This window comes from Salvelinus alpinus, chromosome 3, assembly GCF_045679555.1.
Source record: "Salvelinus alpinus chromosome 3, SLU_Salpinus.1, whole genome shotgun sequence".
Classification (NCBI taxonomy): domain Eukaryota; kingdom Metazoa; phylum Chordata; class Actinopteri; order Salmoniformes; family Salmonidae; genus Salvelinus; species Salvelinus alpinus.
Window position 1 is genome coordinate 73,689,803 of NC_092088.1, and position 12,199 is coordinate 73,702,001.

Here is a 12,199-nt window from a genome sequence, read left to right on the forward strand (position 1 = left end):
TTGCTCCTACCTATCTATCCGATTTGGTCCTGCCGTACATACCTACACGTACACTACGATCACAAGACGCAGGCCTCCTAATTGTCCCTAGAATTTCTAAGCAAACAGCTGGAGGCAGGGCTTTCTCCTATAGAGCTCCATTTTTATGGAATGGTCTGCCTACCCATGTGAGAGACGCAGACTCGGTCTCAACTTTTAAGTCTTTACTGAAGACTCATCTCTTCAGTGGGTCATATGATTGAGTGTAGTCTGGCCCAGGAGTGTGAAGGTGAACGGAAAGTCTCTGGAGCAACGAACCGCCCTTGCTGTCTCCGCCTGGCCGGTTCCCCTCTCTCCACTGGGATTCTCTGCCTCTAACCCTATTACAGGGGCTGAGTCACTGGCTTACTGGTGCTCTTTCATGCCGTCCCTAGGAGGGGTGCGTCACTTGAGTGGGTTGAGTCACTGACATGATCTTCCTGTCTGGGTTGGCGCCCCCCCTTGGGTTGTGCCGTGGCGGAGATCTTTTGTGGGCTATACTCGGCCTTGTCTCAGGATGGTAAGTTGGTGGTTGAAGATATCCCTGTAGTGGTGTGGGGGCTGTGCTTTGGCAAAGTGGGTGGGGTTATATCCTCCCTGTTTGGCCCTGTCCGGGGGTATCATCAGATGGGACCACAGTGTCTCCGGACCCCTCCTGTCTCAGCCTCCAGTATTTATGATGCAGTAGTTTATGTCTCGGGGGGCTAGGGTCAGTTTGTTATATCTGGAGTACTTCTCCTGTCTTATCCGGTGTGAATTTAAGTATGCTCTCTCTAATTCTCTTTCTCTCTCTCGGAGGACCTGAGTCCTAGGACCATGCCTCAGGACTACCTGGCATGATGACTCCTTGCTGTCCCCAGTCCACCTGGCCGTGCTGCTGCTCCAGTTTCAACTGTTCTGCCTGCGGCTATAGAACCCTGACCTGTTCACCGGACGTGCTACCTGCCCCAGACCTGCTGTTTTCAACTCTCTAGAGACAGCAGGAGCGGTAGAGATACTCTTAATGATCGGCTATGAAAAACCAACTGACATTTACTCCTGAGGTGCTGACTTGCTGCACCCTCGACAACTACTGTGATTATTATTATTTGACCATGCTGGTCATTTATGAACATTTGAACATCTTGGCCATTTTATGTTATAATCTCCACCCGCCACAGCCAGAAGAGGACTGGCCACCCCTCATAGCCTGGTTCCTCTCTAGGTTTCTTCCTAGGTTTTGGCCTTTCTAGGGAGTTTTTCATAGCCACCGTGCTTCTACACCTGCATTGCTTGCTGTTTGAGGTTTTAGGCTGGGTTTCTGTACAGCACTTTGAGATATCAGCTGATGTAAGAAGGGCTATATAAATAAATTTGATTTGATACTCAACCAGTCTAAAGAAGGCCAGTTTTATTGCTTCTTTAATCAGAACAAGTTTTCAGTTGTGCTAACATAACCGTTTGCAATTTTCTAATGATCAATTAGCCTTTTAAAATTATAAACTTGGATTAGCTAATACAACATGCCATTGGAAGACATGAGTGATGGTTGCTGATAATGGGACTCTGTACGCCTATGTAGATATTCAAAAAAAAAAAATTATTATCTGCCGTTTCCAGCTACAATAATCATTTACAACATTAACATTGTCTACACTGTATTTCTTATCAATTTGATGTTATTTTAAATGGACAAAGTGATTTTCTTTCAAAAACAAGTACACTTCTAAGTGACCCCAAACCTTTGAATGGTAGTGTATATCGTGATAATTTATTTGCCATATCGCCCAGCCCTAGTTTGACATGAGAAACTGACACAGCTGGACTAAACCTATTCGTCACACTCATCCACTGACTAGTAGGACAAAGACGACTCCTGGAAAGTTCGCTTCGGATAAGTGCAAACTCGCCCCGACCTCGGTTTTCCAGCCCCAATTCAATTACATGCTTTTTTAGTCGCTCCTGATAACCGCTGTGAACTGACAAGTGGGATATGGTGATAAAGGCATGAGTGTGCTGTGGGTCTGACAAATGACATAACCCTCTGACATCATCATCCTGAACCGGTCCGTGACCTCAGGATGTCTGGAGGAATGTGTCCCAGGAGTATCCTGGCCGGAGAGAGGAACTCAGGAAGTCTTGTTTTCCCAGGAATTTCCTGCCTGGCCCTGCTCTCTTCCTCTCTCCGTCTGTAGTGAAGAGTAACAGTCCATCTCGTAAGAATTCCTCTGGGTTCAGCTCTGTGAGAGATCAGTGCTACACTGAACTTACTGAGACTGTTTGGGTCTGTCTGTTGCTTGAGTCCCAATAGTATTGAATGGGTTGTAGAAGTACGTGTGACCGGGGTGTTCATCTGCAGTGTTGCTCACTAACTGAGAACCATCATGTCTCTACTTACAGCCTAGCAGGTGTCTGGGTTTTTACAGTCCTGCGAATGTGAATGGGTTTTCTAGAGCCTAACGAACAACATGACTGAGTTAGCCAGGCCTGTATGTAAAGCAAATTAAGCAGACGCAGTTTTCAACCTCGAAGTAAACACCTAGGCATCACACTGGTAAAGAATTTAACATTAGACTCATGCTTTTTCTATTTGTTTATAAAGTGCTTATGAAGTAATTTCCCGTTTATTAACTACTTACGAACCGTCTCGATTCTTGTTGTAATTCCACATGCCAATGAACTGCAGCTCTGAGGAGAACGTCAAGAGCAGTGCAAAGCAAATGACTGGAGGGACACACAGACCTGTCTCTGCCCAGACCCACCTAGTTAGCAAATCATGACAAGTCTAATAAAAACTAGGCCTACATACTCAGTGTACTACAAGAGCTCTCAGTACTGGTGCCTAATGGCAGAGAATGTCGTGACAAGACAAAGTGAGAGATAAGTCGCAGATTTGGAACATTACACTGTGACCTTCAAATGTTGTCTAAGTGGTGTTGTCGGAGTTAACACTAATAGTGAATGAAGTTGAAGGGCACAGCACCACACACAATCCATAACCAACACTACAAAAGAGGGCTCCTAAACCATGCTCAGAGAAAGAAAAACACATTTAAAAACAGGTCAAGTCTACAGCTTTGCTGCTGTCAACTGCTAAACAAGGATCACCTGATCTGTAAATTAACCCACCTATAGGAGAGGAAAGGAGCTTTCACTTTGGCGGTGTGGTGGCAGAATTTAGGGTGAGCTGTTGTAACTTCAAGGGATATGTTCTGTGCTGTTATGCTTTTCATAGACTCCTGGTATGTCTGCACCCTAACACAAGGCCATTGTGTTCTGGAAGAGTTGCTTTTATTCAAAGAACTGTTGTGTAAACAATATGATTGTATTATCACCTCCCACTATATAAGGGACATGTAACCATTTCTTCCTGGAGTTCATCCCTGTGAAATCAGAGATAGATCTCCCCTTGTAGCTGCTTGTGTTAAAGATTATTCTCTTATATCATTGAATAGTCTTTGCCTTAATTTTTGGATCGAATTTTCCACAACAGCAGTTATGGGAATAAAGAGAGTTCAACGACACAGAGGGGGGTTAGGGGGGGTGAAATACAACCACACTAGAACAGCATGATTATAGATAGACAGAGAACATATGGATAGCCTAACGGGTGAAAGGCAAAGAACCAGGGGGGAGAGAGAGAGAGCAACAGGGGGACAGAAAGAGAGTAGTCTGGTAGATAGACTGCATAATGCGTTGGTGGCAGAACAAACAAACAACTGTTCAGTTGCAGCAGGATAGAGCGAAAGAGAGCAGTCTGAAGCTAGGCGGATATGTCATCTGGATGCAACAGCTGATGACAAGGTTACACATAATATTATGGTTGTGACAACATTACTGTACTTCAGTAATTTACACCATACAAATGGAGCTCCACCTAAGGGGAATATATTACCTGTCAATTACTATATTACCTGTCAACATATATAAGGCAAGGTTTATATGACCCCATTTCAAACAGACCCTTATTTACCACTTTCTAGCAGGTAGGAGGTGTTAAATGGAAGTGTTCATGAGTTTACCTGCAAAATGCAGAGAACCGTTCACACAGACCCAATATGGGTATTTTGGTTACAGTGTCTGTGAAAATAAAGATTTTGGTTTGGCATACATTTTAAAGTGAAGAATCTGAGTCTCAGCATCATTCAGGCTGTGTAAGGGCTATTTGACCAATCATTAGAGTGATGAAGTGCTGCATCAGATGACCTGGCCTCCACAATCACTCGACCTCAACCAAATTGAGATGGTTTGGGATGAGTTTGACCGCAGAGTGAAGGAAAATCAGCCAACAAGTGCTCAGCGTATGTGAGAACTCCTTCAGGACTGTTAACCTGGTTGAGAGAATACCAGGAGTGTGCAAAGCTGTCATCAAGGCAAAGGGTGGCTACTTTGAAGAAATTTAAATATATTTAGATTTGTTTAACACTTTTTTGGTTACTACATGATTCCATGTGTAATTTCCTAGTTGATGTCTTCACTATTCTACAATGTAGAAAATAGTAAAAATAAAGAAAAACCCTTAAATGAGTAGGTGTCCAACCTTCAGACAGGTACACATACATATAAAAAGGTTTGTCATTTGCAGACGCTCTTATCCAAATATTTTCATACTGGTCCCCAGTGGGAATTGAACCCACGACCCTGGCGTTGCAAGCGCCATGCTCTACTAACTGAGACACACAGGACTCCTAAATCCCAATAAATGACCATGCCTGCTTTTTATACCAGCCTTTTCATATATCTGAAAGGCATAGTGGGTCAAATAAATGGAAATGAAATGCCACCTAAAGACCTACTCATGATTCCTGCATTTTCACAGACCCTATAACCAAAATACAGGTATCAGGTCTGTGTGAAAAGTTTACCTGCAGAAAGCAGAGAACCAATGAACACTTCCCTAATTTGAAATGCAAACAGACCCCATTGTTTAACACCCCCCACCAACTCCCAATTTGCCAGTTGCACCTTTTTATACATATCAGTGGGTATGTATAAATCAAAATCAAATTTTATTGGTCGCATACACATGTTTAGCAGAAATGCTTGTGTTTCTAGCGCCAACAGTGCAGTAATATCTAACAATTTCCCAACAATACACACACATTTAAAGTAAAGGAATGGAATTAAGAATATATAAATATTTGGACGAGCAACGTCGAAGCGGCATAGACTAAAATACAGTAGAATATAATACAGTATATACACATATGAGTAGTGCAAAATATGTAAACATTATTAAAGTGACTAGTGTTCCAATTATTAAAGTGGCCACCCTCTTCGATTATAATCACAGCCGCATATATTCCCCCCCAAGCAGACACATCGATGGCCCTGAACGAACTTCATTTGACTCTATGTAAACTGGAAACCACATATCCTGAGGCTGCATTCATTGTAGCTGGGGATTTTAACAAGGCCAATCTGAAAACAAGACTCCCTAAATTCTATAAGCATATCGATTGTGCAACCAGGGCTGGTAAAACACCTGGATCATTGTTATCCTAACTCCCCCGCCCTCCCTTCGGAAAAGCTGACCACGACTCCATTTTGTTGCTTCCAGCCTATAGACAGAAACTAAAACAGGAAACTCCCGCGCTCAGGTCTGTTCAATGCTGGTCCGACCAATCTGATTCCACGCTTCAAGATTGCTTCGATCACGTGGACTGGGATATGTTCCGCATTGCGTCAAACAACAACATTGATGAATACGCTGAGCGACCTGTGCAACTGGGTACTGGACTTCCTGACGGGCCGCCCCCAGGTGGTGAGGGTAGGTAACAACATCTCCACTCCGCTGATCCTCAACACTGGGGCCCCACAAGGGTGCGTTCTGAGCCCTCTCCTGTACTCCCTGTTCACCCACGACTGCGTGGCCATGCACGCCTCCAACACAATCATCAAGTTTGCAGACGACACTACAGTGGTAGGCTTCATTACCAACAACAACGAGACAGCCTACAGGGAGGAGGTGAGGGACCTCGGAGTGTGGTGTCAGGAAAATAACCTCACACTCAACGTCAACAAAACAAAGGAGATGATCGTGGACTTCAGGAAACAACAGAGGGAGCACCCCCCTATCCACATCGACGGGACAGTAGTGGAGAGGGTAGTAAGTTTTAAGTTCCTCGGCGTACACATCACAGACAAACTGAATTGGTCCACCCACACAGACAGCATGGTGAAGAAGGCGCAGCAGCGCCTCTTCAACCTCAGGAGGCTGAAGAAATTTGGCTTGTCACCAAAAACACTCAAACTTTTACAGATGCACAATCGAGAGCATCCTGTCGGGCTGTATCACCGCCTGGTACGCCAACTGCTCCGCCCACAACCGTAAGGCTCTCCAGAGGGTAGTGAGGTCTGCACAACGCATCACCGGGGGCAAACTACCTGCCCTCAATGACACTTACACCGCCCGATGTCACAGGAAGGCCATAAAGATCATCAAGGACAACAACCACACGAGCCACTGCCTGTTCACCCCGCTATCATCCAGAAGGCGATGTCAGTACAGGTGCATCAAAGCAGGGACCGAGAGACTGAAAATCAGCTTCTATCTCAAGGCCATCAGACTGTTAAACAGCCACCACTAACATTGAGTGGCTGCTGCCAACATACTGACTCAACTCCGGCCACTAACAATGTAAAAATGTATGAAATAAATGTATCACTAGCCACTTTAAACAATGCCACTTTATATGTTTACATACGCTACATTACTCATATCATATGTATATACTGTACTCTACCATCTACTGCATCTTGATGTAATACATGTATCACTAGCCACTTTAAACAATGCCACTTTTATATGTTTACATACCCTACATTACTCATCTCATATGTATATACTGTACTCGATACCATCTACTGCATCTTGCCTATGCCGTTCTGTACCATCACTCATTCATATATTCTTATGTACATATTCTTCATTCCTTTACACTTGTGTGTATAAGGTAGTTGTTGTGAAATTGTTAGGTTAGATTACTCGTTGGTTATTACTGCATTGTCGGAACTAGAAGCACAAGCATTTCGCTACACTCGCATTAACATCTGCTAACCATGTGTATGTGACAAATAAAATTTGATTTCAAGTTGATGTATATAGGGCAGCAGCCTCTTAGGTCCAAGTGATGGCTATTTAACAGTCTGATGGCCTTGAGATAAACTGCTTCTTTCAGTCTCTCGGTCCCAGCTTTGATGCACCTGTACTGACCTTGCCTTCTGGATGGTAGCGTGGGTGAAAAGTCAGTTGGTCGGGTGGTTGTTGTCCTTGATGATCTTTCTGGCCTTCCTGTGACATCAGGTGCTGCAGGTGTCCTGGAGGGCAGGTAGTTTGCCCCCGGTGATGCGTTGGGCAGACCGCACCACCCTCTGGAGAGCCCTGCGGTGCAGTTGCCGTCCTAGCCCGACAGGATGCTCTCAACAGAATATGTTACAATCCCTGATGTCTCTCTGGATGGAAATCCTCGCCCTTTTCATTTTTTTATTTTTTTATTTCACCTTTATTTAACCAGGTAGGCTAGTTGAGAACAAGTTCTCATTTGCAACTGCGACCTGGCCAAGATAAAGCATAGCAGTGTGAACAGACAACACAGAGTTACACATGGAGTAAACAATAAACAAGTCAATAACATGGTAGAAAAAAAGAGAATCTATATACAATGTGTGCAAAAGGCATGAGGAGGTAGGCAATAAATCGAATAATTACAATTTAGCAGATTAACACTGGAGTGATAAATCATCAGATGATCATGTGCAAGAAGAGATACTGGTGTGCAAAAGAGCAGAAAAGTAAATAAATAAAAGCAGTATGGGGGGTGAGGTAGGTAAATTGGGTGGGTAGTTTACAGATGGACTATGTACAGCTGCAGCGATCGGTTAGCTGCTCGGATAGCAGATTTTTAAAGTTGTTGAGGGAGATAAAAGTCTCCAACTTCAGAGATTTTTGCAATTCGTTCCAGTCGCAGGCAGCAGAGAACTGGAAGGAAAGGCGTCCAAATGAGGTTTTGGCTTTAGGGATGATCAGTGAGATACACCTGCTGGAGCGCGTGCTACGGGTGGGTGTAGCCATCGTGACCAGTGAACTGAGATAAGGCGGCACTTTACCTAGCATAGCCTTGTAGATGACCTGGAGCCAGTGGGTCTGACGACGAACATGTAGCGAGGGCCAGCCGACTAGGGCATACAGGTCGCAGTGGTGGGTCGTATAAGGTGCTTTAGTAACAAAACGAATGGCACTGTGATAAACTGCATCCAGTTTGCTGAGTAGAGTATTGGAAGCTATTTTGTAGATGACATCGCCGAAGTCGATGAGCCCTGAGCTCGTCAACTTTATTATCCAGAGACTGAACATTAGCGAGTAATATACTCGGAAGCAGTGGGTGGTGTGCGCGCCTCCTGAGTCGGACTAGGAGTCCACTACGAATACCTCTTCTCCGCCAGCGGTGTTTTGGAGCAGCCTCTGGAATAAGTTCAATTGCCCTGGGGGGTACAAACAAAGGATCCAATTCGGGAAAGTCGTATTCCTGGTCGTACTGCTGGTGAGTTACCGCCGCTCTGATATCCAAAAGTTATTTACGGTTGTATGTAATAACACAAAACATTTGAGCTAGTAATGTAAGAAATAACACATAAAAAAACGAAATACTGCAAAGTTGTTCATGGAGCAAAAAGAATCCCTGCCCTATCTTTCAGCGCCATCTTGCTATACCTGCAACAAAGTGATAAATAAGGGGCTGCTTGAAAATGGGGTGATAAACAATGCTCTATATATATATATATTTTTTTTTTAATATATTTTTTTACACATAATGTAACACATCTTCTGTCTGAATTGGGTATAGGTGGCTCTTCATTTTCCATGGTTTTTACACATTATCACTTTCAGATATACAAAAAATGCTTGTATAAAAATTGGGCATAGTAAATGTGGGATTTTGGTTTGTGTATGAAAGGGAAAAAGAGTAGCAAGTCAACCAGATAATTGACTCTAGCCAGAACGCTTGAACCTAGCCATACTTACAGCCAAGATTGCCATGTATGCGGTTCCCTTGCGAAATTGGGCTACTTTCAAAACGATGTTGTGGGTTGCGGGTTTTTGGGATACTCCTAAATTGAGGCCGCCATTGCATTTCTCTTAAAAAATATATATATATAACCTGATGCTGCTGACTATCAGGCACTGTTACTGAGTGAGTGTTGAGAGCACTGGTTGAGACTGCTGCAGCGGACAACTGATTCACGGAGATAGAGCAGCATTCGCACAAGTCATGGCAACTTCTTACCAGTTGTAGGTAGGCTATTTACATTGGTCATTGTGGAGACACTTACTTCCAAATATTTTTCCATAAAACATATTAAAGCGTAAGAACTGATATAACGGCAACAAAGCACTGGAAAACGACTTTAGGCGCACTAGAGCACTTTAGATAAATTCGCTCAGAGGTGGTATAAATAAACTGCATTCTAATTTCAACATTTATTATGGAAAACCATATCAAGCATAGGGTTTTATGCATGCTCAGTTCTTGGGTCTTGAGTCCTGCAAGAGTAAAATTTGAAATGGAAGTTACGTTACGTGCTTCTGTTATGGGGAAAAACGTTCAAAAACTGACATTAAATACGGAGAATGATAGTTTTTCATCTGTTGGCCATCAAGTAGGCTATTAATGTACTGTAGCCTACAATTTTATACGATAAATGTTGAAATTACAATATCACTGGAGTCATTGAAAATCAATTTGTGCCACTTGTGTAACCTACCAGAATTGGCAAACAGATTTAACAAATAGCTTATAACTTCAGTTTGTTGTTGTAGCCTTGTGTTATTATGATATTATTAAATGGCCATGTTTAATTCAATTGGAAGTAATCAATTGTAATCATGGTCAAAGCTCTATCGCAAATATATCATTCTCCACAGTTAATGTCAGTTTCATTGTGGACTTTTCCCTAAAATTAGATACTGGGACATCAGTGGCCATAGGCTACCTGCATCTAGCTCAGCAAACCATGGCAAAGTTGAATTGCAATTATTAACTCAGATTTTAGTCAGTAGCCAGCCTATGCCTATTGAAATGCATCACTCGCAAATAGGCAATTTATAACGGTTTGTCGTCTTAACATCTGGCACGTAACAGCACAATTGCCAGAAAAATCGCCAAAGATTCATTTTTTATGTCTGTCCAACTTTTATCACTCAAACTCTCCTGTCGGATGTATCTATAGTTATGTACATGCAAACTGGATGTATTTACAGTTATAAACTGGGTAGTTTGAGCCCTGAATGCTGATTGGTTGAACGCTATGGTATATCAGACCATGTACCACAAGTATGACAAAAAATGACCTTTACTGTTTTAATTACGTTGGTAACCAGTTTATAATAGCAATAAGGCAGTGGTTTGTGGTATATGGCCAATATACCAGGGCTAAGGGCTGTGTCCTAAGAACAGTCCTCAGCAGTGGTATATTGGCCAAATACCACACCTCCTCGGGCCTTATTGCTTAATCATATAAGTCAAAACAAGTTAATCGACATCCATTGATGGAAAATGATCTAATATGGACAAATTATATTTTCTCTTCTGACATTCTTAAACTCAATGTAATTATTATTTTAAAGGAAAACCACATTTTGCTTCTTAGTCTACGTCGTTACGTCGATATTCATTCCTAATTCGCTCATAGCATTATCGAAAAAGGGTTTGTTTGGTTAAATGATACCAGTCTTATCTTGCAGGAAAATTATTTTGGACTAGTTTTCCCGGCCATGTGAGCCGTTTGAGGGGTCATTGGGCTACACATTTTTGCTAGACCTGGCAACCCTGCTTTGTGACCTAAAAGGAGTCAGCCGAGACCCACCACTCCGTCCTGACCCATTATTTGAGAAACATGTAATTCTCCTTGGGTGGAGCAGCATTTGTATAGTGTAAATTATTGAAGTACAGTAATGTATATAGTGTAAATTATTGAAGTACAGTAATGTGTCACCTGCCATAATATTTGCAACAGTGCTAAATGAGTCATATGTATCATCTGTTGCAGCCAGATGACATTATCTTCCTAGCTTCAGACTGCTATAGCTTTAAGGTTAGCCTACAGGCTACCAACATTGCCATAGTTTGCATGCATGCTAGCATATTAGGGGATTAAAGCTAGCGAACAAACAAGCGTATATATAGCTAGCAAACGGTTCGCAAGTTCTCCTAAGAAACATGCACTGCTAGTTGCAAGTTATCTCAAATTGGAAAACTTACTAGCTACAGTATTTTGTACAGTATGTATGTATGTGCTGCTTGTTGTGGATTATTACTTGTGCTTGAACTGTCAAAGCTAACTTTAGTGGTCTAGCAGTTGGAAGCATAAAAAGCTTTTCCATCAACGAACTCTTGTTCCTTTCCCTCTTTGACAGTCGAGGACTCAAACCCACCTCTTCTGTAGATTTTCTGAGCGATTTCTCCCGTTCATACTGGGTAACAAGTTGTTCGTTGTCCTCTTTCAGAAGCTCCAACTCGACTTCGTGCTCCTGGTTGTCCGCGAACACCGCGTCCAAGTTCTCCAACACTGCGACGACGAGCGGCATGAGTTCTTTCACAACGTCCTCGTCGTACTGACAGATCAACCGTTCAAACTCTAGGTAAATTGAGCTCGCCAGACCCGAAACCCGTTCAGACATCATCGCCGAACTGCCAGAGTCGTCCTGGTAAAGAACTCCATCGTCCAACTCCATTTTCTTGTCCCCCTCTCTTCTCGCCAGCTAGCGGGCTAACAGTAGCCGAGGAAAACGTTACGCTACTTGTGAAAGCCTGCCAACAGCAACCCAATTATATTTCTGTGGTGCAGCGAGACCAAATAGTGTCCCTAAAATATAACCGAGTTACCATTAGCTACGGAGAAGATAAACAATAGTACAATATACGACTTTGAACAAGTTGCGGTCCCTTTCTCCTATGGAGAGTTGACTTACAAGGGCGCTAAATAAAAAAGTATCTTGCTTGCTACTTGGCTCCGCTTTTTAGTTACCCTCCCGACTTCCCAACAGATGAGCGAGCTTCTGTGTTGTTGACTGGCCCCCGTCATGCTGACGTCACATGCTAAAAGAGAGCTGGGCTTGAGGGGAGAAAATGTAATAATTTTTGATATTTTGGAAACATTTTGTAATTTGCGCCAGTTTTCATTCCCATCAATATTGGTCATA

General features: G+C 42.9%; 1 protein-coding gene across 1 annotated transcript in view; it reads right to left on the reverse strand.

Moving 5' to 3' along the window:
- spag9b (sperm associated antigen 9b) overlaps nucleotides 1-11,864 on the reverse strand; it is a 73,013-nt gene extending 61,149 nt beyond the window's left edge. Inside the window, exon 1 of the mRNA XM_071394055.1 lies at nucleotides 11,432-11,864. Coding sequence (XP_071250156.1) covers nucleotides 11,432-11,731 — 300 coding nt within the window. The 5' untranslated portion in view covers nucleotides 11,732-11,864. The remainder of the gene's footprint in view (nucleotides 1-11,431) is intronic.
- Between the last annotated feature and the right edge of the window lie 335 nt (nucleotides 11,865-12,199).